Genomic DNA, 25,467 nt, shown 5'->3' on the forward strand with positions numbered 1-25,467 from the left:
CTGTTCGGTGTGAGCCAATGCTCCGTGTTGAAGGCCGTACCTTGACCTATAATGGTTTACTTTTATAAATTGTAACTTGGATGGAGAGTTGTCTCATTGGCACTCATACCACATCTTCCTACATGTATATCCATGTAATCAATAAGATGTGATGCATGTGAGAAGAAAATAATACTGAATAGACAATTCTGTTTACACAATACTGATAAATATAATATGTAAAGGTGGTCTCTCACCAGATTAAAATAAACAAGAAATAATTGTAACAGGATGCTGTTACGAAGTCTCCAAAACAAAGCTCCCATAATTCGTCATTCCCATGGTTGCCTGACATTGGGCAAGTTCCAGTACAAATTGGTTTTGTCTAGTAAAGTGATATACATAAGTGACGCCTAGGGTTTGACCCTGCATGTCATTCAAATCTTCTTGAAATGACGAACAGGAATATCATATGGTTTACCTTTAGGGGTGGTGATCCAGAACATTTCAAAAAGGGGGATGGGGATGACTCCAATGGACTTCCCCTATATTTCATTTGATTTGTTTTATTGTCCTGTGCAAGAATGTATATGGTTTAGGGGTGGGGATCTCGACTGTTTACAAGTTTTCAAACATGAGGGGTGGGGTGACCCTCAGGGACTTCACCTTTATTTCATTTGATTTGTCTTATTGACCCTTACAAGCTTAAGAATATATATGGTTAAGGGGTGAGGATCCCGGCCGTTTACAAGTTTTCATACAGGAGGGGGTGGGGTGACCCCAAGGGACTTCCCCTATATTTCATTTGATTTGTTTTATTGTCTTTTTCAAGAATATATATGGTTTAGGGGTGGGGATCTCGACTGTTTACAAGTTTTCAAACAGGAGGGGTAGGGGTGACCCCCAGGGACCTCCCAAACATATCATTTGATTTGTTAAATTGTCCCATACAAGAATATATATGGTTTAGGGGTGGGGATCTCTACCGTTTACAAAATATAAGAACATTTGCAAATGGCAGGGGGTGGGGGTAAACCTGGAGACTAGCCCGGTATATTTCATTCAAATCAATTTGACATTATAAAGAGGAATAGAGAAAGGACAGGGATAGGGGTGATCCCTGGAGACTTGCCCTACATTTCATTTGATTTGTTTTATCATGTCCCATGATCATAAATGAAGACCAGGTGTGTGCATCACTTATTGTTCTCAAGTTATAACTTTAAAAATAGAAAAAAAACCCTTGGGTTCTTTAGTTAAACCCCTCCCTTCCTTTTTCTTGTATTAAAATTTTTCCCATTTTCATTTCATTATCATCATATCAATATTCACAATGATCGTTTTTCTCATTGGGAAGAACGAATCAGAAAGGTTAAAAAATCAATTCGTGATTGAGTTTAAAAATAGAAAAATCACGTGACGATGTTCAGCTCGAAGCAATAATTTTACTTTTTAAATTGCACTGACTGGTTAATAATGTTAATATTGTTTAAGACAACACGAGTTATCTCCCGAAAATAACAATTCATTATCATAACAACATTTTCTGACCTGAACAAGTCAGAATTGTCAATCACCAGGTCATCTCAAAGACCACGCGTCCGTATTTACAGGTCGCGCGCCTTCATGAAACAGCAAAAAAATCACTTGCAAGGAACTTCTTTATAGGCAAAAAATATAAAAATGCCCATGAAAATACGGAGGTAATATGAATTACCTTTCTAAAAATGCCCACAATGACCTAGATTTTCACTAAAAATCGTAAATAATCAATATAATATTCAATGACTTCTCGTTCGAGACACTTCCAAAACAACGACTCTCAAACACGTGATCGCTTGCAAAAAACCACGTGATCCTATGTGTCGTAGATCGGCGGCAAATTCAAAATAACTTCTGGTTTGACGGACTCGAGTGAAAACTACCCAAAACAAAAATTGACGCGTACAGGTCAGAATTTCAAAACACTTTCTGACTTGAAGAAGTCATTTTATTCTGACTTGTTTATGTCAGAGCTCTGACTGATTATGTTGTACTTTTGATATATGTAATTTCTAAGCAGATATATACCAATTCCAAACTGATTTTGTCCTTTCCCTGATGATTCAAACTTCTGAATGGCTGGTTTAAAGTTACAGACGGGTTGTAAACAACATTCTCCTGGCTTTCTAACAAGGGTACACATAGATGGTAGGTTGTAGTATACTGGACATCTGTAAAGATTGTTTAAATTGTATGCAATGATTTAAATTACTGCGAAAGATTCAAGATACAGGCAAAGGCAGACTTAAATAACTCATAAACATAATTTGAAAGACAACACAGTAGAAAGATAATTTTTCAACATTGTCAGCATTTGTGTGATCTCTGGTTGGTTGCAAAACAATGAATTGTGAGATCATCTTTGGTATACATTTTTACATGTTTATTATGCCAAATGATATAAACATTGTTTAATTAAAACAGAGAAACTAACTAAGACCATTAAAGAAATTTTTATATTAATCATGCTAATGTAAACATTGTTCAGTAGTTGTCGTTTGTTGATGTGGTTCATGAATGTTTCTCGTTTCTTGTTTTTTATATAGATTAGATCGTTGGTTTTCCCGTTTGAATGGTTTTACACTAGTAATTTTTGGGGCCCTTTATAGCTCGGTGTGAGCCAATGCTCCGTGTTGAAGGCCGTACCTTGACCTATAATGGTTTACTTTTATAAATTTTGACTTGGATGGAGAGTTGTCTCATTGGCACTCATACCACATATTCTTATATCTATAAAGTATGGAACACCACAATATTTGACTGATAAAATCAACTTTTGTACTTTTACATTTTTAAATCTATTTGTCTACAGTTTTAAAGTCCCAAGTTTCAACTGCTTACCCCTCCAGATCACCTGAAATCACCCCAGATTTTGGTGGGGTTCGTGTTGCTCAGTCTTTAGTTTTCTATGTTGTGTTTTGTAGACTGTTGATTGTCTAATGGTTGTTTCTCTTTTTTGCCATGGTATTGTCAGTTCCTTTTTTACTTACGAGTTCGATAATATAAATGTTACCAATTTTACTGCACTAGATGTGCATTTGGACAATTAATGTCTCTTCAGTGAACGCTGAGGCCAAAATCTTTGACTATCTCTTTGGTATCTTAAATTCACCTCTCTTTTAGGACATGAAAGAAAGTGTTAATTTAGTAAGAATAATAAACTTATCCACTCTTAGATAATGTACCTATTATAACACTGGTAACGCCCAGTGGCTCCATCTTGACAAACACACTCATAATCACATCCATCATACCATTTCTGTCCCGGAGTGTAGGATTTGCCTTTGTAGGCACATCGGTTGTCTGTAATAAAATAAATTAAAAACCTGGTCACTGAATTTGATGGTAATCTATAAATTTCTTTTACTGTTGGAGATTGCTAGAATGTCAGAGGAAATTTGTTCATTATAATTATCACATCATGGCATAAACTAGTTAATACATGTACAAAAAAATGATGTACAAATAATTCAAACGGGACACATAACCAAAAGACCCGATCACTTTCAAATTTGTGCACTTTCCCGTACATTTCCTATGTGACAATGCTTATGTTATTACATCACAGTAAGGACCTGAGACTACAATAACACATGTGTTATAGTACATGTACATGTAGTCTCAGTAAGATCTGATTGTTCAATTTATATTACCCCTGTTGCAGTTATAATAAAGAAATAATTCATGGGGGCTTGAATTAATACTGATTTTACCATGGGTTGGCCCTTTATGCTACATACATTTGTATTTTACCACGAGTGATAGCGAGTGGTAAATTATCGGCATAATGGGCAAACCCGTGGTAAAATCTGTATAAATTCAGGTCCCCATAAATTAATTTCTATTCTAATAGGACAAATACGGCAATTCTTTTGGATCTGAGCACTCTAGGTGAAGGCAAATTTTGCCGTTCCTGTAAATAAACACACTATTATATTGAAGTAGAAGAACGGAGCAAATTGAAACAGTGACATGCTTAAACTATATATATTAAAATTATGTATTTAGCATGTTTAGATAGATTTGGATGAATTTAAATGATTTTACTTTTATGTAAAAAAAAAATTGGCCTTTAACACATTTTATTATCGTTTGTTTATGTTTCCTTGTTTTGATGACTTTCGGTTTCACAATCGTGCATTTTCCCGTAAAATGCTTATATTCTTACGTCATTGTTCAATGACGTTGGGGTAGCTCATTCATAAAAAAGCATATGACGTGGGAGTATGATCGGAACAGCCCAAACAATATATTCATATTTTACCAAAGGTGTGTACTCAAAGCGTTTGAAGAACGTCATATTAGAATATTTATTTTGCAATGAAATGGGATTCATGTCTTCAAAGAAAAGATTTTCATCAAACATCTATGTTTTTATATTTCCTTTCACTTTTAATACATTATTAAGGGCATTGGTATACTAAAAACTCATGTGAAGCACTCCAAAGCAGACCAAATTTTATTCAATTAACTGATTTTCAACAGGAATACCTTTTAATATTTGTTTGTGTTTTGGAAAAAGTTTTGTCATACAATTATACTTAATAATATCATTATGAAATCATGGCTGTGAACATGAAAAATAGCTAGCTAGATAACCGAGCTAACATACCCCAAATTATTAGATAATGTTATCATAACGGTTTCACTATTAAATCCCGGTAATATTTTTTGCCTCCAGCTCCAGTCGTACTTGATGTGTAACAACAAAAACCTTCCGTTTTAAGCCTCAGTTGTAAGATGTGCAACAACAAAAACCTTAAGTTAGAATCCTTGGAACTCACATTATCCAGATGTTTAAGAAATTTCACGTTAAAATCAAACAATTTTGTATTTTGCAGTCGACAACTAAACAGGGCGATACTAAAGTGCAAATAAATGACGGAGACCCCAATAATTTCCGTATTAAGTTGCAATCTCCGGATAATTTCATGTTTTTTAACAACCTGGGACTATTATACTAGTATAACAGTCCCAAAACACTAAAATTAACAGGTCACCACACGACAAAATGCTTGAAACTTTTAGTTTAAAGATTTTCAATGACAACTCTGAAAATTTGATGTATTCGTGTTTTGCATTATCTATGATTTGAAACAGGACATTTAAGTAGGATTTTAAAATCATCCCATATGCGGGCCTTTGCCAGCCTTTAATTAAAAATTACAGCAAAAATAGTTAAAATACTTACAAAATCCACCAGTTACTGCTGTAGAAGCTGAAACATAAAACAACAAGAACTTAGAACTTTAGCTTTTTCATATTTACGTTACTCCCTGTGTAAGAAAAACTCCGCATTTAACAGATATGCTTTTTTTTATTTTGTTATACTGTACAGATCAATAATTGAATAAAAAAAGAATATTTGATCTACAATATGGAGAATTATCAAATAGTTTATATTCTAAAAGTTTGAAACAAAATAATAGAATATACTAAAAACTATCGTATCAATGGGGTGTTGCATAAAAGAAATGAAGATTTTAAAGCTTACTGCAGAATCCACAATATTGTTTACAGTTATCCTGAGCCCATTGTTTGTACGATGTACAGGAACCTTTTCCGTAGCTAGCACAGTTACCCAGTTGATCGACACAAGTCTCAGTTACAGCGTATTTATCTAAAAGAGCAAAAGTACAAAAGTTGTTACCATGGTCATTTATACAGTGAATGAGAAAATACTGAAGGCCTCTGACAAACCATTACCTTACTAATTTAGTAAAAGTATACGTTGTATTATACTATCCGCAATCAAATTATAAAACAGATTAAAATTTTTTTTTACAAGAAACAGTGAGTAATTTTACCTTGTTTTCTCTCACATAATATGTAAAATCATAATCAGTTTAAGCTGGGACTATTATACTAGTCCCAGGTTTAAGATCTGTACGTTTTAATAAAAAAGGCAAAGAAACTTTCGACGAAACATGTTGCCTTATCTACCATCCGGTAACGATAATGTTGTTCATAATGAAACGTATTTGTACATGTATAAACGGCCAGAGGCGGATTTAGAGGGTTTTCCAAGGGGCCCGGGCCCCCCTTTTGTGGGAAAAATTTGGTTGATTATTTAGGGAATCACTGAAGCGGGCCCCTTCTTAGGCAGTCAGTGGGCCCCCCTTATGAAAATTTCTGGATCCGCCACTGGATATTAACGTTTAGATTGATAAGGCGCTCACCATAAGACTTAGTAACATTATAAACATACAACAATGAAAATATAACGTACATGAACAGATTTGACAGAATGATCGACAGTTTACTTCTGACCATTGTTTGTAGTCAGTGCACACTTTGGATCCATATTCCTGACAGTTACTGATTTTATCAGTGCATGAAGTGTAATCTGAAAAAAAATAAAAATATTATCGTTATCTTAAGATTTATAAAATTTTCACCAACATGCATTTAACATAACTGTATTTACAACTCATTTGACTACATGTAGAATTTAACAAGAATGGATTAGTGTCTATGTCACGGAAGTATGTTTACTCCGAACGACGTTATTTCAAGCCAATTGATAAGCGATCTCATTTTAAATGTTTCTTATTTTCCAAATTTTCAGAACAAAAGCAAGTATTAAACATATATTTACGTTATAATATAAGTCATTTTGGATACTTAACTCTATCCCCGAATTGACGAAATTAATTAAGTAATACTTCGAGTGGACGGATACAAAGAAAAGTCAGTTTTAGAAATGAATCTGCAGGTTCAAACAAATCACCTGCCAATGAGCAATGGTCCAATTATTTACCATACTAAAATGCAGTTTTGATGGTTACAATGAAGTACATAATACTTACTCTGGAAAAAGTTGATACTTGTTTGAACTGAAAAGGATAAAAAAAATCACAGTTGAGTATACACCAACAATGATAATACCTTAATTAGAAAATAAGCAATGTTGTCACAAAATAAATGAGTAAAATTGGTTATAATAACCAATTAAAAGGAAGCAAAAACAAAATGAAAAGGAACACACAAACAAGAAAGAGCATTCATTTTAAGTGACTGAAAAGATAAGAAAAAGATCCTAATGGGAAATTTCATTGTAATAATTTACACAAATTTCTTCCACAAAACGTAAGTCATTGCAAAACTTACTTCCGCATGTCATAGTCATTAGTTGGTTAGAAATACTTTCCAATTCGTCGTAATTTCGTACGGTGATCACATGACTTGCAGATGGCTTATCTGCAATACTGTTTAATTCCTGCATGTTGACTAGACCACCAACACCAACTCCAATCATACTGATATGGGCAGCTCTTGCCTCATTTGCCTGATTAATGGCAGCTGCGGTTTCTGAAGTACCACCGTCGGTCACCATGATTGCTATTCTTGGGACGTTAGATCTGGCACCTGCTGCCGGCGAGAACATCGTAGTTTTGGCAAATTCAATAGCGTCTCCTGTGTTGGTACCGCCACCCATTAACTGCATTCCATGAATAGCCTTTAAGACATCATATCTGTTGTCGTACATACGCAGAGCAAATTCAGATGATGGACGGCTTCCGTATTGTTCAAGTCCTACATGAACAGCATTTTTGCCAACATTTAATTTTGTTACGAAGTTTTTGATGAAGTTTTCTGTTTTTTCTAGGTTGAGGTTTCCTACTGTACTTGATGAATCAACCATGAAGACCAGATCGGCTTTCTGTAAACAACCTATAACAAAACAGGATATAATTTAAACAAGATTTTACAAGAGAAGCGGTAATTTGCAAAATATAGAAAAGTTTTAATTAACCATCTGCCTTTTTCTAGATCAAAATTATCAATTAGAACAACTTGGTTTTGGTTTTGGTTTTAATTTTTAATCCAACCGGGTCTTATATTTGTTACCAATCACTTATTTCTGTTTTTAATCATTCGATTTTGTTGTTTTTGCAGGTTTGTCTAAAACATCTACGCTTAAATACAAGACACGAACGCTTAGAGGACCACAGTATGAAACAACACTGATATTGAAAAATGGTGGTATATTTTTTGTTGTAAATAGAATCATCGTGGTTAAGGAATGCTTCTTACCTGTTGCTGGAGGCAATACGTTAGCGCCAGGTACCTCTGAAAAGAAAAGAGCACAACTGTGTTATAAAGATTTAAAGTGTTAGACATCTACCGCTCGGAGAGAGAGTTCATACTGAGATTGTCTAAATTGACAAAAACATGATTTGTTTCTTCTACGATACCACTTATTATTTATGGTAGTAACATGTTTGCTGCTGTGGGCTAAGCTTTCTCCATACCGCCACTAGGCTACATATTGAGTTAATTTTTGTAACAATAGAAGCATGTTATTCTAAAACAGTATTTGTTCTATGTACTTTTTTAATGTCTAGAGTGTTATAAATTATTATTAGTGGACAATTATACGGTGTTAACAAAAATTCCTTGGGTAAAAAAAAATAACAGACTTTATAAATGCTAAATTTACCATTGCACATTTTTGTTGCCAGCAATTCTGAAAGACTGTTGAGTGAATCGTAGTTGTCAGCTGTTAGCAAGTAGCGTGAGTCTGGATCACTTGAGACTGACTTCAGTTCATCAAGGTCAATACCATGACCAACTCCAACAGTGTAGATCGCAATGTTGTTGTCTTTTGCTGTTTGTGCTTGAAGTTTAGTTATGTCCCTGGTCAATGATGGGCCATCTGTCACCAATACCATGATGTGTGGTATACCACCTCTACCCCCGTGTTGTGGGGTAAATGATGTCTGCGTGACGTATTTTAGAGCATCTGAAGTGTCTGTACTTCCTGGTAGATATTGAATCCCGGAGACGGCATTCATCACGTCAGTCTTGGTGGCATAATTGTTCAAGAAAAACTGATTATGCACACCTGAACTAAACGTCACAGTACTGATTCTTACTTTGTCTCTACCTACGTCTAAATTGTTCACTGTATTTTTAACAAAAGTTAATTGCTTTGCAAAGTTTGTTTGTCCGACTGTATCTGAGGAATCTAAAACGAACGTTACATCCGCCTTTGTTGAACATCCTGCAATTGAGGTAAATTACATTAATTTTCAGTTAGATATATGTAATTAATCAAACCCGCTTTCTTTCAATCAATTTAGGATACCCGGTACCTTTAGTCATATAGGTTTTGTGCCTTATTATTTTCCGATTAAAAGTTTATACTTGCCATTTTTGCTGACTTTTTGTGTATTTTTTTCAAGAATATTATGAATAACGTTGTCTGAATGAAAAACCTTAAGAAATACAATATAATGTTGCTTTGAGTAAAGAAGTGATTTTATTGCTTCATCATATTAATGAATATGTATCAAAGTCCTTATTCAATATTTAAAACATTCACTGCAGCTGTTTAGATGTAGCTTGGTCGCATACATTGCAAGGGCCAAAATCTGTTGAAAATTGACATTAGTTCACTTTTCTCTTAGTTTGTAGCATTAAGAAGTAAGAGCCAAGATTTGATCGACCAAGAGTTTAAATAATGCTGTGTCCGCAGGGCGGTTACATCGCTTCCTGTGTGATCGTGTGAACAGGCATGGTATAAGTTTATTACAGAGTAAGGTAGCTTCGCACAAAGTCCTACATTTGCTTGGTATATTTGCAATCATTATTACAACTTATAGAAATTAAGTTAAATAATAACATATATGTTTTTGTGTTGTTGGATTGCTGTCTCATTAACGTAAACCTACACATCTTTCTAATCATTAGAAATATCCCTTTCATCCATACTGATATAAGTTTAATGGAACATTTATTGCGATAACGGCGATGTGTGCTTAAACGAAACTAAATTATCTATGACAATGATTGTTTTAATACCATTATTATTCAATGTCCTAAATTAAAAAAAAAAATGCTGGCCAAAACAAAAGTTAGGATTATCAAAACATATATTCATAAGATGAGCTGCGTCGGATAGAAATCGACCTTATTCCAATGAATATCAATACATCTGTTAACCTATTTCGGGTTGAAAAAATCTCTACAGAAATGTCTGTAGCTTTCTGAAAATTGAGTTGCTATAAGATCCCTACAGACCAAAATTCATCTTTTATTTCGTATTTGAATGTTTCAAAATCAATCAATGTCTTATAGATGTACATATTTACGTGCGCTTGCATAAGGTCGATTTCTATCCGACGCAGCTCAGATATAAAAAGGCGAGAATTTTCCACAACCAAAATTAATTTTTTTGGAGAATAAAGTTACAATCTTTTCTTTTTTTCCACTTTCGATATTTCAATAGGAAAATGGCAAAAAAAGTCATCGACTTTGTTGAAACAAGGATTTGTATTGGTTGAAATAATTGTTTGTTCAAATTTTAAGAGCTAAAAATTGTGGGTTCAGAATTCGAAGAGAACACACCAACACGTTGGACATTTCAAATTCGTACGAATGGCATTTCTGTTTATGATATGATGAAATTGTTATAACATTAATTCGAAAAGAAATTATCCTTGAATTATTTTGCGCAGAACACGTAGACCTTGCACAATACGTGATAGATATATACAATGTTCTATGTGAGTGACGTGTCGAAATATGTACTTACAACAGGGAACTAATAAAAATATTCATTTTTGATATACAGTTTTATTTATCTATTTTTATTATTCCTATACAATAACAAATAGTCTTTTAATTTTAAATTTGTTAACAGTCAAATAATACAAAAAGTCGTGAAAATGTGATTTAAAGAAACAACGCGTTATGCATAATTTATTTCATATCAAGACTTTGAAAGCATATTTTGATGTTATCAGTCCGAGAGAATAGCATGTGTTAGATAAGCCCCATTTCGATTTGTGAACCTTGACAATACTTTCTGTAAGAGGGCCATGACATTTTATTAAGGTCAAATTCTGACACGTACCTTGTACAATCGATCCTGGTAAAAAATTTGAGGACATTTTTCCCGTTATAACTATTTTAAAAGTAGGGTATTTGAGAGGAATACACAACAGTTTTACTAACTATTTTTAAAAACGATATCTATCAAAAATACCCCGAACGATAGACTTTGAGTTGGCTAGATAAACTCAGGCAATTTGACAAAAAGTCTGCTTTTGGTTATATTTATACAAACGAAGGAAAATAAAGAAGCATCATATTAAGTAAGTGACATAAGAAAGCAGGAAAAATCAGAATATAATCGTTATAGAAATAAAACTGACAAAAACGACCTTTTTTGAAATTATTTAGCATAGCACTTCATATTTTGAAACGTAAATGTTCGATTTTATGTCGTCCTAGACGTCAACTGGAACTAATACATGAAATGGTCACAGACGGCACACATTTTATCAATGGCTATTTCTAAACTAGTTCTGAACTGTGTCCAGATTTTAGATGTCTTCAAGGTTGATTAAGTAAGTCTACAGAATAATCAGAAGATGTGCCTATAGAACCACGTGGTTTTTATCTATTTTATTATTTTAGTGCACCAAAAAAAAAGGCGTTTGAAAAAGAAAATTAGAAAGCGTACCATTGAAGTTACTAATACGAATAAATGAAATGACACAGAATGTAATAATAATGAAAAAACAAACAGTTATGCTAGACAAAGATAGGAGCATACATAACATTTAGTAATTATAAATTTGAGACAAACAAATACAAAAATCAAATGATGGACCAAAGAAAAAAGTCCCTTATTTATTTGTTCATAGTAAATTTTGTTTTTAGTGCGAATTCACATAGTTATGGGAGTTTTTGATTTATTTTGACTATAACTGTATTTTCAGTAACGCTTCATACTTTATCAGTCTTTTCACCGTAAAGGGAGATATATGACTCTAACTTTAAAAAATCGATTATCCATTAAGTTTATTCAATGTATGCATTGTGTAGAGCATGTATGAGCAGCAAGATAAACTTGATATAAACAATTCAAAGACACCACTCCTTAACTGCATTTCATTCTGTTGTTTCACATTAGCATGCACTTCACGTTACTCTTTTTTTTTTTAATAAAAATGACAAATTTAACAACTGTACAATTTAATACAGTTTAAAAGTTTGCTGTTCACTTCTACAAAAAGGCTATATTTTTTTTAATGTATACGAATTATTCCTGATTTCTCAACGAAACCTGATTTAAAATAAGAACACTGACCTGCTGCATTCGAAAGTGTCACCGTCTGATAGACGGCGACCGTCCAAAGAATGAGCGCTGTTGCGCAATACATCCTTTGTTATACGAAAAACGAAATAAATGTAGAATTAAATGCAAGACAGAGGTATATATACTAAGGCTGACGTAATCAATCTAACTGCCAAATAGTTCTTATTTCAGTGCTTAAGTAAGCTTGATAAAGCAAAGAGCAGCAAAGGTCAGACAATTTTAACAATGAACGCCTACCATACAAGTTGTTCCATATTCAGCAGATAATAGATGAACCATTCCTAATTCTCATGTGAAAAGATATTATTAGAAAGATAGGTTAAAAGATCAAGATAAACGAGGCAAAGGAAAGCACCTTTCCATACATTTTGGTTAATGTGAATAACACTTTATAAATTAGGTGCGTCCGAAGTTCTTTTTCTTGATATTCAGTCATTTGGAACGCCCAGACCTAAATTTAAGGATGTTCGCTACTCTGTTTCAAAATAATAAGCTTTTTAAAAGACTGTTATAAATTGATAGTATATAAATAAAGGAACTTAAAAAGCAGATAAAAATGAAGGGTCCGTGTGCTTGTTTTCGAGATATAAGCCATGAAAATTTGGCGGAAAATGATTCTCTCTAGATTTTTCAAACATTTAACATTGGCACCTTTTTTTCTGTCTAAAAGTATGAAAAAATAACAAGGATTTAATAAGATTTTCAAAGATGGCATTTTAAACTATATTTAATCAAATTTTGCAAAGAAAAGTAGGGGTTAGTGGGCAAAAAAGTTTAATGGCACTACATGGATAAAACCAGAGGATTCCGAATATCTGGCAAAAATTCAAAAACATGAGGAGCGAACATCCTTAAAAGCAAAAGTTGTTAGGTACCCGAATACGTGAAGATATTTATGATCAACATATACATACACCCATACTTTTGTAGTAGACTCATGAGGGGCAAAAAAAGAGGGACGAAAGATACCAGAGGGACAGTCAAACTCATAGATCGAAAACAAACTGACAACGCCATGGCCAAAAATAAAAATACAAACAGACAAATAATAGTACAGATGACACAACATAGAAAACCAAAGACTAAGCAACACGAACCCCAACAAAAACTGGGGGTGATCTCAGGTGCTCCGGAAGGGCAAGCAGATCCTGCTCCACAATCTTTGCTGGCTTTGTGAAAATGATTTACCTTTTTTGGAAGGGTTTTAAGGAGGGAGTTATGGCATTTTTTCAACATTTATTTTGAATGACAATGCGTTTTCTCTAAAATTGAGATTTTATTTCCCAATGTACCGTATCGAAATTTTACAAACGGACATACATTGAAATTAACTTGATATTTGAATTTTTGCATCATTTTGAAATTTTTTTTTCATTAGCCGTGTTCGTACTCAGACAATGGAAATTCGAAAGCATCAATTGTTGGCAACACTATCTAAGGGACACCTATGCATTTTGAGAATGACCATTATGCCCATAGATTAAAAGAAAGGCGTCTTTGTATTCTGGTGTAACATCATTGACCAAAGCAAATTTTGCAAGTCTTCTTACTAAAATGAACATACGGTCAACGCTTTACATGTAACCTATAAAATGACAAATGAAGCATTCAATTCTGACAATAACATTTAAATGTTAAAACCAGGGGGAAATTTTAGATTTTTGTTTATTCTTACGCATTGTAATGGTATGCATAGCATATGTACACTCATGAATATTGCATTTAATTGGAACATAAAACATCACTTCAAAACACCATGAGATTGTTTTCTACCTATACAAATTTACGAGTCCCTATGAAAAGCAGAATATTTTACTTGTTAGAATGTGATGCTTCGTTTAGAAACTTTATGGGAATGCGAAAGAGTAGACTATAGTAATGTGAGCTTTTACGTCCATTAGGCCTATAAAATTACAATTATGAAGCATGCATTTCTTATTGTTACATTTTTATGCAAAACCATAACATTATAAGTGAAATCAAGCTTTCCGTTTGATATTCAATGCATTGTTGTGACGTTGTCATTGAGAGCACGTGTAGTCAAAGGATATTGCATTTTATTGGGGTAAACAGTTTTATTTTGAAATGCCACGTGATTGTTGTCTGCTGATCAAAATTACGGAATCTAATGAACCAATTATATATGTACATGTAGTTTGTTTAGATATTACTATAAACATTAGAAGATGTGGTATGATTGCCAATGAAACAACTCTCCACCAGAGACCAAATGACATAGAAGATAACAACTATATATAGGTCATCGTACGGCCTTAATTCAACAATGAGCAAAAGCCATACCGCATAGTCAGCTATATAAAAAGCCCCGAAATAACAAATGAAAAAACAATTCAAACGAAAAAACTAACGATCTGATGTATGCACAAAACAATGAACGAAAAACAAATATGACACACAGCAGCAAACGACAACCACTGAATTACATGCTCCTGACTTGGAACTTGCATATACATAATGTGGCGGGGTTACACATATTTGCGGGCGCCCAACCATCCCCTTACACAATATATGAAAAAGATATACAAAATCAGTTGAAAAGGGCTTAACCATGTTAACTCATCAGATCGACACAAAACAGAAAAATAAGAAACAAAATACAGACCGGACTTGGCAGGATATCTATACATCCTCACAACAAAAAAAGACACTAAGTACAGATCTGAGAGTACTCGCAGTTACTGACAACTAGTTCAAAGCCATTAACAACTAATAAAACATCATGTATCTAAGACTAAAATATCAATCAATACACATCCAACATCCAACGGATTTATAGTGTAAAGATGTCATTAACAGTCAGAGAAAATCATGACCTTGTGCAATGCCAAAATACAGTATGTATTTGCTCAATACATTTCCGTTTTATTGGTATTCAAGACTACTATAAGCAAACAAAGGACATGTCAAACAATCTCTTTGAAAGTTTAAAGAAAATTCAGCCAATCACGATTTCTTTGACCAATTTGATCTTTATTTATCTTATCTAGGTATAGAAATGCAAATCTTGAGTGACAAATTTTACACTGAACTTGTTTTTATGATCTCAAAAAATCGTAGAAGGTAATCTGTCATCAGTCTTTTATTTTGTCCTCATTATAACAACAACTTTTTCTATAGAATTTCTTTTTCTTTATTTCCAACATCGTTTCTAAGTTTTACTAATATGTGTATCTGACTTTTCCGTATCTTGAACATTTCCTGCACATTTCGAATCATCTCCATCAATTATTTGATCTGTTTGTTACGAGCATATTTTCGCTTTGGCAAAATTCGTTTCTCGATCAATTAACTAAGAAGAAAAAAAAAGAAACATTTGTTTCACCCCTCACATTTGACATGTTTAGACAAAACTTCCTGTATCAATATTACACATGTATATAAGCTCTCGTAGCGCACTAGATTACCTAATTTACCTTCAACTGATCAAAAGCATCAGGTTTTAACATTTGTAAAAGAAGAGTAAACGTAAGCGGGGATTATACATCTAACTGGTATTGTGTTTATAAATCCGACAATTGAAGGACAGTGATTACATCGAACATTTTAGATACGTACGACACCAATTTCCTTGTTTAAGAATTACGATTACGCTTTACAAGACAACGCGTTGATTCTGATTAAACATGCATCAAATGAAAATTTCTTAATGCTTATAAATACTACTGTGAAGTAATTATCATAGAGAAATATCAATTTGGAGGATTACGAGGGTAAATGGTCACCACAAATTTACAGGAGTAGCACGGCGGATGTCACTAGTGGAGAAGGCACTGCTCACCCTTCCGGAGCACGGCGGATGTCAATAGTGGAGAAGGCACTGCTCACCCTTCCGGAGCACCAAAGTTCACCCAAAGTTTTGGTGTGGTTTTTGTTACTCAGTCTTTGGTTTTACGTGTTATATTATGTCGACTGTTGTTTGTCTTTTCGTCGTTTTTTATCCATTGCGATGTCTGTTATTTATTTGTTTTGTTCTATTTATTGACCACTTGGTATCTTCTCTCTATGTTTTCTAACGTCTTATTTGCAGATTGTTTATCATAATTAAAAACACCAAGACATTCTTGATCTAGTATAATGTGAAGATCGTTCCAAAGGACCACTATGCAACACAATTTGGATGGTAGTTTTTCTTCTTCAATACTTTTCTTTGGGGAGGTGGAAGGGGGAGCGGAGGAAACTTAAATTCTATTTAAAGACTATCATCATTTACCCACTGCGGTATGCGTTCTTTTTTTTTTTGTCCTCGTTGATTACGTAAAGTGACTGTTGGGGTGTTTAAAACAGTTTTATTACAATATAAAAATAAGAAGAGTGGTATGATTGCAATTGAGACAACTATCCACCAAAGACCAATTGACGTAGAAAACAGGCGAAAGATACCAAAGGGACATTCAAACTCATTAGTCGAAAAAAAAACTGACAATACAATGGCAAAAAACGAAAAACGATCAAAAGACAAACAATGGTATACAAAACACAACATAGAAAACCAAAGACTGAGCAACACGAACCCCAACCAAAAATCGGGGGTGATCTCAGGTGTACCGCAGAGTAAGCAGATCCTGCTCCTCATTTTTCACCCGTCGTGTTGATCATGAAAGTACAAAGATCATCGTTTGGCATTCAACAGAATGAGCAAAACCCAAAAGCACAAAGGTCCCCGACATGACAAAACGTAAAACAAAACAATTCAAACGACAAAACCAACGGCCGGATTAATGTACATATTTATTTCTTTTTCATTTTTCTTTATAAATAACCAACTAAGCTGCCGTCTGAAACAGGGTACAATTAAAATTATAATTAATGATTTATGCATGCGTATTAAACTTCTTTAACCTCCTTAGACTTCCTGAATCATGAACTAGGATTCAAAATGGCCTTCGATCTTTGTTGGTTATCATAATTTAAGGTTAAGCTGTGCATATTCATAACTATCTTATCATCATACAAGCTTTTCTGCACATTCACCTGTGTCACCTGATACCAATCCTCTGAACTGGCAATGATTTAGAGCACCGGACATGTAAGATATACACCTGAAACACCCACATTCAATTTGGCTTACATGATTTTACGAAAAGCATGTACTCGAAAACTTGAAAAATGCATTCAGCGGGTCCGCTTCAAAACTTTTCATTAGAATTTGTGGCCAACTGTTTTCACTAAGTGTATGAGACAAAAGATATGTTGCAGGCATACAGAAACAACATGCAATTTAAAATACTGACCACTTGGCATCCATCACTGTCCTTTCATTTTTACAAAACTCGTCACTCAAATACTAGGTCAATTGGAACAAAACTAGGCCACAATCATCATTTAGGTAGCTTTTTGAAAAAATAATATGTCCGATGAACCGCATGCTAACCAAAATGGCCGACATGGCTCTAAATAAAACAAAGGGGTAAAATTAAAGTTTTGTCTATCATCTTGAGATCTAACTTGTGTCTATTTTCAACCGAATTAACAGACGACTTCTTATAGGAATCATTGCATTTAAATGGCGATTTTTTACAATTTGTTTTAAAACTGTTTTTGCCTAATATATTGAAAAATGTAATAGATAGAGAGAAACTTTATATAGAAAACATTATCAGCAAGACAAGTCTACAAATAAGTCAATATGATCGAAATCAATGGTGGACTCCTTATAGTGTTTATTGCTCCTAAATGACGATTATAATCATTTTAATTGCATTTTGACCCAAAAGTATCGTAGGTAAAGAAAACTGTAAACATAAAAAATGATCAACAAGACAAGATATGCAAATATATCAACATGGCTGAAATTGTCAGTAAACTTCCTTATAGGAGTTATTGTCCTGTAATGATGCGTTTTGTTCATTTTACGGACACTATGCAAAAACTAGAATAGATAAAATAAAAATAAAAAACAGTAAACTTGATCAACTGGACAAGAACTTTAACATATATATGTATGACCCCCTAGCAGAAATTGTCAGTCGAATCCTTTTAAGAGTTATTGCACTTAAATGATAATGTTGAGCAATTAGTTTTGTTTTTTTTACTTTAGTGGATAGAAACTGAAAACAGAAATAAAAATGGTCAGACATACAAAAAAAACAAGATCTTAGTCATGAACTATACTGTAGTCTTCAACGTTTAAATGCACATAGATCCTTATGAACGACACAGGCTCTTTATAAGATCCTCTAGTCATTCAAATATTGTTTCAGAAATAAAAATTAAGAAATATCTATTTTCCACAAAGTCTTGTTTAAATAACAATAGAACAGTTTTGCGATTAACGAATTGTATTCAAATGGACGAAGATTATATTGATTGATTGTTGCTTCCTTAACGCACAGTGACAAATATTTCATACATATTCAGAACGAGAATATATTAACAATTAATGCAATAGGTAGGTCCTGTAAAATGTGTTTCGATCTGGATGAATGGCTATAATTTCGACGGCCACAAGGAAATGCATAAGGGTATGTTGGATAGGGAACATAATTTTTCTTATTTCAAACAGGTCACCTATGGAGTCCTCAAAAAGTTGTTTAACGTGCAGAGATCATTACGTTCTCTCCACACGAGGCATCTGATTTAACTTTCCCATCCCTATTTCGACCGCACGTGGCTGCGTATTTATACATCCCGCTAAGTCAAACGGATGACCCATTCTAACACGGATTTTACCACAGAACGTGGATAAAGAATAGAGAATAAATTAGAAAATCACACAACAAAGGCATTGTTAGACAGCAGACGGAGTTAACAACAATTTCTTTACTTTGTACAATTTTGATATAGGGAGAAGATGCCACTGAATGAGGCTATAAACCACGTGACTAAGAAAGACTGAGGACAATTTTATAAAAATAAGAGAATAAACAACAGTTTGCATTCACTGCACGGACGTAAAAAGATAGAACAACACGAACCTATCAAAATATAAACAGAATAGCATAACAGGAGTTATATCGTTGATTGGAAGCGCACGGACTGGAAGTTCTTACCCAACACTTCTAGAAGAAAGAAGACTGCAGGGTTGTGTGTTTCGATTATAATTTGGTTCCGTTGGAATAGTGATAATTGCATACTAAGTCAATTTCAAAAATATTGTAAACTGGAATTCTCGCTGTCCGACCAATGTGTCTGTGCTAGCTATAGGTTTATGCATGGATTCAAGCTGTGCAGGATATATGATATATTAACAGTAAAAAAAAAAAACAGTGAGATCTGACCAAAGGTGAATAAACTGTTATGTCTGAAGGTTATTGCTAAATTGATTTTTTTTTGCTTAATGTCCATTTGCAAATATTTCATACATATCTAGTGCAATAATAAATTTTAAGAGCAGGCGTGTCGCTAGAAAAAAAAAATATGTAGAATAGGGACAAAACTTCCCCACATACGGATTCTCAAGAGTTGTTGTCAGAGTTCTAAACGTGTAGAAAGAGTAACATTCTCTTTGCATCACGCATCGGATTTAATATCCATACACAATGGTTTTATTATACATCTAGCACAACAAACACACATCCCAACATTTGTTTTACTACCGGGTGGAAGAATTCAAGGACCATATTTGTATTCCCTTGTCAATGAGGTCGATGTTTTTTTAACAATGGCTTGAAGCTTAAAAACATATTTGTACAAGAGGTCTTCAGGTGAACTTTTCCAAGGTCTAAATTACAACTTACTAGATATGGACTTTGGCCTGCTTTTGGTTGTTCTTTTGTAGCGGATTCTAAGGTAATGAGTCTTACTGCTTTTGGTGGGCGTTAGGCCTCACGTTGGAAGTTATGGAAATTCGAAAGACTGTCATAGAATTTAGACTTTTTTATGCGGCCAATTAATAAATATAATAAAAAAGATAAAGTATAATTGTCAAAGAGACAACGACAACTATCAACCGGAGATGTAAGCAACGATAGGTCACTGAAATGAAATTCAAACGATTTATTACAAAACAATGAATGAAAACCAAATGTGGCAGTCAGTAACCCACGACAACAATGCACGGAGTTGCAGACCCCTGACTTGGATCAGATAAATACAGAATGTGGCAGGGTTCAACATGTTTACAAACACTCAACACAAAGTACAGCTAGAGGATCTAACGATACTGTATCGTTCACCTAGATCTATCCGCATTTTTCACAAAGTATCGATCTAAGATCAAAGCAGGAATATGCTTCGCATTGTTCCTTTGTTGTTCTCGTTTTTGGCTAAGGACACTTAAAAATTGAGGTGAGATAACATGTTTGTGAGTGATCATTCCCAATTTCCCTCTATTGATTTAGTTAGCATGGAAGCTTAAGACGATGGAGGTTTAAATTTGTCGAATTTAGAAATGTAACTCTCCTGATTTTTCTGTTTTTGCCTTTGCGTGATTTCAAATGCCCAATTTTCATAGCTTTTAATTTGGCCGACTAATGTTTAGAAAAGATATATTTATCCTTTAATACCTACAGGTATTGTTGGAAATACCTATCTAGTTGGTTTTGTGAAAGTAACCACTTAACCGACATAATGATACCTTACTTTTCTATAATTCCAAGATGGTAAAATAAGAAATTATTAAGAAACTCAGTTTACAACTCGCTCAGGCGATGTTGACTTAAGATGAATTTGGCTATACGTTTAAGGTCCCTATTGTCATATAGATCTTAAAATTTCGACATTATACATTCGTGGCTTTCAATTGTTTAGATTTTAGCGTTCCCGAGGAGAGAGACAGAATAGCTCTACGGACGCACGACATTAATAAAGTGTTATTTTCGTTTCATAACGTAATGAAAACCCAACAAATCTGTGATAAGAGGGGCACAGTTGGTCCCCATCATAGTACAAATCACATAATTTGCTCGGGAAAACCAATATAAACATTGTCAAACAAAAACAAATCACTTTCGATGACTTTATTTATTTTTTTCATTCACGATAAGAGGAACAATCAACAGAGACAGATAAGCCCAAAAAGTAACATGGCTTATAAATGTATTCAAGACATTAAAAAAGACTCTAGAAATAGTTACAATCTCTATAAGAATATGCATACTTTAATATTAAATTAATCATTGTATAATCAAATTTTAAATATATTTAAAACAATCTTAAAATTCTGTTTTGTGATTATTGGCTTATTTTCTCTTTAACATTCTTCGAGGTAATCTAAACTGTAAATTCAACAAACCAGCTTACATTTTGTACAACAATTTACACAAACAATAATTTAGTCTTAAATATATGAAATACTCATTGATCAAGAACACAATTTTCATGTATCTAAACAATTAAAAAGAGCGAAACCAGGGGATTTAATTGGTTGAGAGCTCTTAGCTATATTATAATATTAAAAAAAAAACACCGGTTTGCATGGTTCTAAAATAGGTTCTGGTTTAAAAGTTGTAATTGTATTACAGACTTGATTCACTATAGTTGTTAATCGAATAGTTACATGCATTTCTGTCTAATCTTTATCTTATATATAGGTTGTTAATTTCAAAATCTCATCAAGGTAAATACCTAGATGGATATTTTTAAAATTGCAATAATGTCAAATATTCAAATGTATGAAGATAATGATAACAGTCATTACAGTAAAAGAAAAAAGATACATACACTAGATACAGGCTTTTTTTTTTAAACTATCTTACTCTCTTTTTCCTTTATGTTAGTTGATGTTGATGGCAATCGTTTTGTAGTCTTTAATAGTTGTATCACAGCTTTTATAGATCCGAGGCAAATAAACTCATCATAGATACCAGGGTTAAAATTTTGTACGCCCCAGACGCGCGTTTCGTCTACAAAAAGACACATCAATGACGCTCGAATAAAAAAGTTAAAAAGGCCAAAAAAAAATGTACGAAGTTGAAGAGCATTGAAATTCCGAAAGGTATTTAGAGCTTTACATATTGTAAATACATTTGTCTATGGCTAAAAACAACAAGTTACCCTGTAGATTATGGCGAACGCATCATTGACATGTACATCACACCTCTTTTGTCTGCAAAAATCGAATCATATTAAAAAATTCTACGGGAGGTGACTTTTTATACGACTTTAATTCAATCCCCTTCTTGTCCATTCGTGACAAGTTCTTTAGGTTATGCTAATAAACAGTTTCAATTGAGATTCTCTCCATAGCATAGGTTTTCTATGTGAAATTCATGTGATGTGAAATAGTTGGAAACACAACAAACAGAAACTATTAAACAGAATATTAAAAACAATAGAATTAAAAATTTAGAAAATTTAAAAAAACTGGAAAGGAAACTGAAAAATGACCGGGGGGTAAAGAAAGGACTGTTACAGATTGAATCAAACGTCCATTACTTAACGATTACATGTATCTTATCTGTCTTTACACGAGGTCAAAATTAATGACTTTTCAGACATCTTATCCATTTATTGTTGCACCTTGACCTGGCTGGACTAGAAGTTCAATGACAGTCATTGTACTGATTATAAGGAATACAATACTTTAGTCGTGTGATAAAAAGGAAACGCTCGAAGATTTAATTCGTTAATTTTACACATACCGGAACTGGAAAACACATAGCTGGAGACAGGTTGGGAACTCTCTATTCGTAAAACAGCAGTTCACGAAAACGATTTATTTGATATATGAATAAAAACAGTTTTGAGGTATTCTTCCATGAAACAACAAAAAAAAAAAAAAAAAAATTGAAAATGTCATATTGAGACCAGCATAATTATTTCAGCAGTAGATTTGATGTTTATAACAAACTAGTATTATGAGTTCTCATCTCTTATCGTATTTCATACCGCAGTCAGCATGTTAACAATGGTACAGAGAAGAACGATCTATCATAGTCAGTCCGTATGGCAAAAAATAACCTTAAAACAACAACGCAATTACTTGATCGATGCCACTGTTCAGTGTTAACATGAATTATGATCGTTTACTGTTTACAAAACTTTGGATATTTTAAAATACTTAGGACTTTCTAACCCAGGAATAGATTACCTAAGCTGTATTTGGTAAAACCTTTTGGAATTTGGGTTCTCAATGCTCCCAAACTTCATACTTTATTTGACCTTTCGACATTTTTTATTCGAGCGTCACTGGTGAGTCTTTTTTTAAGTCTGGTAACTATGATGAGTTTATTTACAGGTGAAACAATAGTAAATATTGTCATGTATAAGAATGCTTACAGTTGCTGAAACGTTAACTTGAATTTAGCTTAAAAAAGACATGAAAACACCCTGAATTACAAATGACAAGGTTTCAAACAAAAAAAAGAATCTTAGATACAAATTACTTGTTTTCGGGAAGAAAAAATATATAACTTTTTGAAAAACCATATTGATTCAAACAACAAATACATGTACATGGGATATGACATAATTACAATGATGAACTTTTGGAATCGGCAACATATTTGTTGAGTTTGTTGGATTGGTATTTTAACAGACAGTCGGTATTTCAATGGGTACAAGTTATGCGCCCCTACTGACCGACTTATCTTTGTTCTTTTATGATTTCATATAGAACCTTCTCAAAGACATAAACAGAACGCTTCTTGCAAAGTTCTTTAAGTTTTAAAGTCTTTTCTTTCACTCAATAACACCCACGTTTCAGGAAGTTCTTGTATCTCCTATATCCCAATGCATTTTGGATTAAGGGTACTACCGAAACTAGGAGGTCTGCTTCATATGTTGATCTTTTCCTTGATTTGATACAGATGGACCACTTTGAACAAGAATTCTAACAAATGTGATGATTCACACCTTCCAATTGTGTGAATTGTAATGATTTGTTTAATTCAACTTCCATTTACAAACCGCTTGCATGACAATGAAAGCTATCGTGACTTAACATGTAACATGCAGATGACAATTTATCTGATGTTTGGGAATAAAAGGTGCCTCTAGAATTAAATTAAATATCATAAAAGCTTTTACATACCGGGTACAAGAACGCATCAAATTTAGACTACAAATGTACATTTTGTAAATTATAATAACATTGTGGTAGTTTTATTATTAACGGTACATTTCAGTATGTGTTACCACAATGTTTCGTGTACTTTGTTTATTTCTTAACAATATATCGAATTTTGATATAGAGATATACATCCATCCGTGCATGTTGGTCATATGTGTTCAAATCAATTTTAAACGATGTTATAAACATGAAAAATAAACAAATATTATACAAATACTATAAATAAATGAAATGCACATTTTGGCGATATGATAATAACAATTCGCTTGTTTTGTCTAGTAATAGTACTGAAAAGCTCGTTAATGTCTGCAAATAAGTTAAACAGTTGAACATTGAATACAAGGAATAGTGTTTTGTGCATAGTAGGATGATAATCGTTGTCCTTTTTTCATTGTGACAATATTTCCATCACAGCATTACTTTTAAGAAGAATGAAAGTTTGCAAATTCGAAAACATGAGATAAGGCCTGTTTAGAACAGGACTTTTATGTCTGCAAACTTACCAACACACCAGGGAAAATATTGAAGCAGATTTGCCCGCTTTTCTTTGATCATGTGCAATCCAATAAATAAATCCAGAACAATCCGTGTCATGCTATCGTCAGTAGTTTTAACAACACTTCCAAGCTAAGGAAGAGGGTATTGAAAATATGTATCTACAAATTCAGTTAACGTAAATCCTATCAAATCTCATTTTGCAGCGTTTAGACATGACATTTTAATTTTATTGTCAAGGCCCTACTAATATAAATGAAATACAGGCTTTATTGTCGTCTCAAAACATTTTGATAGACACCGTTCTTTGTTGTTAGTAAAAGTTTTAACTTATGCATGCAAAACTATGTCTAAAGAATATATATTTCAAAAAGGGTCCTCGGTGACCAAGTGGTCGAAGTAGTTCACCTACTGTATAACCAGCCTATTGACACTGAGATTGTGAATTCGAACACCGCATGTCGCATGTGTGTTCCACTCTTATTGTAATTAACTAAGATTGCCAGTTTTCCTCCCGAAAGTCGGTAGTTCTCTTCAGGCACTCCGGCTTTTTCTACTAATGAAAACTTGCTGCCAAATAGCACTGTAAGTGGCGTTAAACACCAAAAATCTATCAATCAATTAATCTACGTATACAAAATCCAAATTTCTAACTAAGACATTCGATCTGTCAAGAAGGAAAGAATTATAAAGGAATCTTCATGTGAGAAATAAAATCTGTATTCAATGTAAAAACATCTGAGAACTTGTAAGACGACGAACCGTATCAAATGCGATGGTCAGTTAATAAGACTTAATGCAAAGTATATCGTATGACTTTGCCTTATTTGTCACTCACTCACTCACTCATCCACAACCAGTCCCCACC

At 33.5% G+C, this 25,467-nt stretch overlaps 1 protein-coding gene across 1 annotated transcript in view; it reads right to left on the reverse strand.

Annotated features, from left to right (window-relative positions):
• LOC127702009 (uncharacterized) overlaps nt 1-9,178 on the reverse strand; it is a 91,730-nt gene extending 82,552 nt beyond the window's left edge. The window contains exons 1-8 of the mRNA XM_052205987.1: nt 9,172-9,178; nt 8,465-9,028; nt 7,132-7,695; nt 6,251-6,367; nt 5,516-5,641; nt 5,213-5,239; nt 3,207-3,324; nt 2,050-2,192 (exon numbers count right to left, since the gene is read on the reverse strand). Coding sequence (XP_052061947.1) covers nt 2,050-2,192; nt 3,207-3,324; nt 5,213-5,239; nt 5,516-5,641; nt 6,251-6,367; nt 7,132-7,695; nt 8,465-9,028; nt 9,172-9,178 — 1,666 coding nt within the window. The remainder of the gene's footprint in view (nt 1-2,049; nt 2,193-3,206; nt 3,325-5,212; nt 5,240-5,515; nt 5,642-6,250; nt 6,368-7,131; nt 7,696-8,464; nt 9,029-9,171) is intronic.
• Nucleotides 9,179-25,467: the final 16,289 nt, after the last annotated feature.

The sequence above is a fragment of the Mytilus californianus genome, unplaced genomic scaffold (assembly GCF_021869535.1).
Source record: "Mytilus californianus isolate M0D057914Y unplaced genomic scaffold, xbMytCali1.0.p SCAF_5, whole genome shotgun sequence".
In the NCBI taxonomy this organism is placed as follows: domain Eukaryota; kingdom Metazoa; phylum Mollusca; class Bivalvia; order Mytilida; family Mytilidae; genus Mytilus; species Mytilus californianus.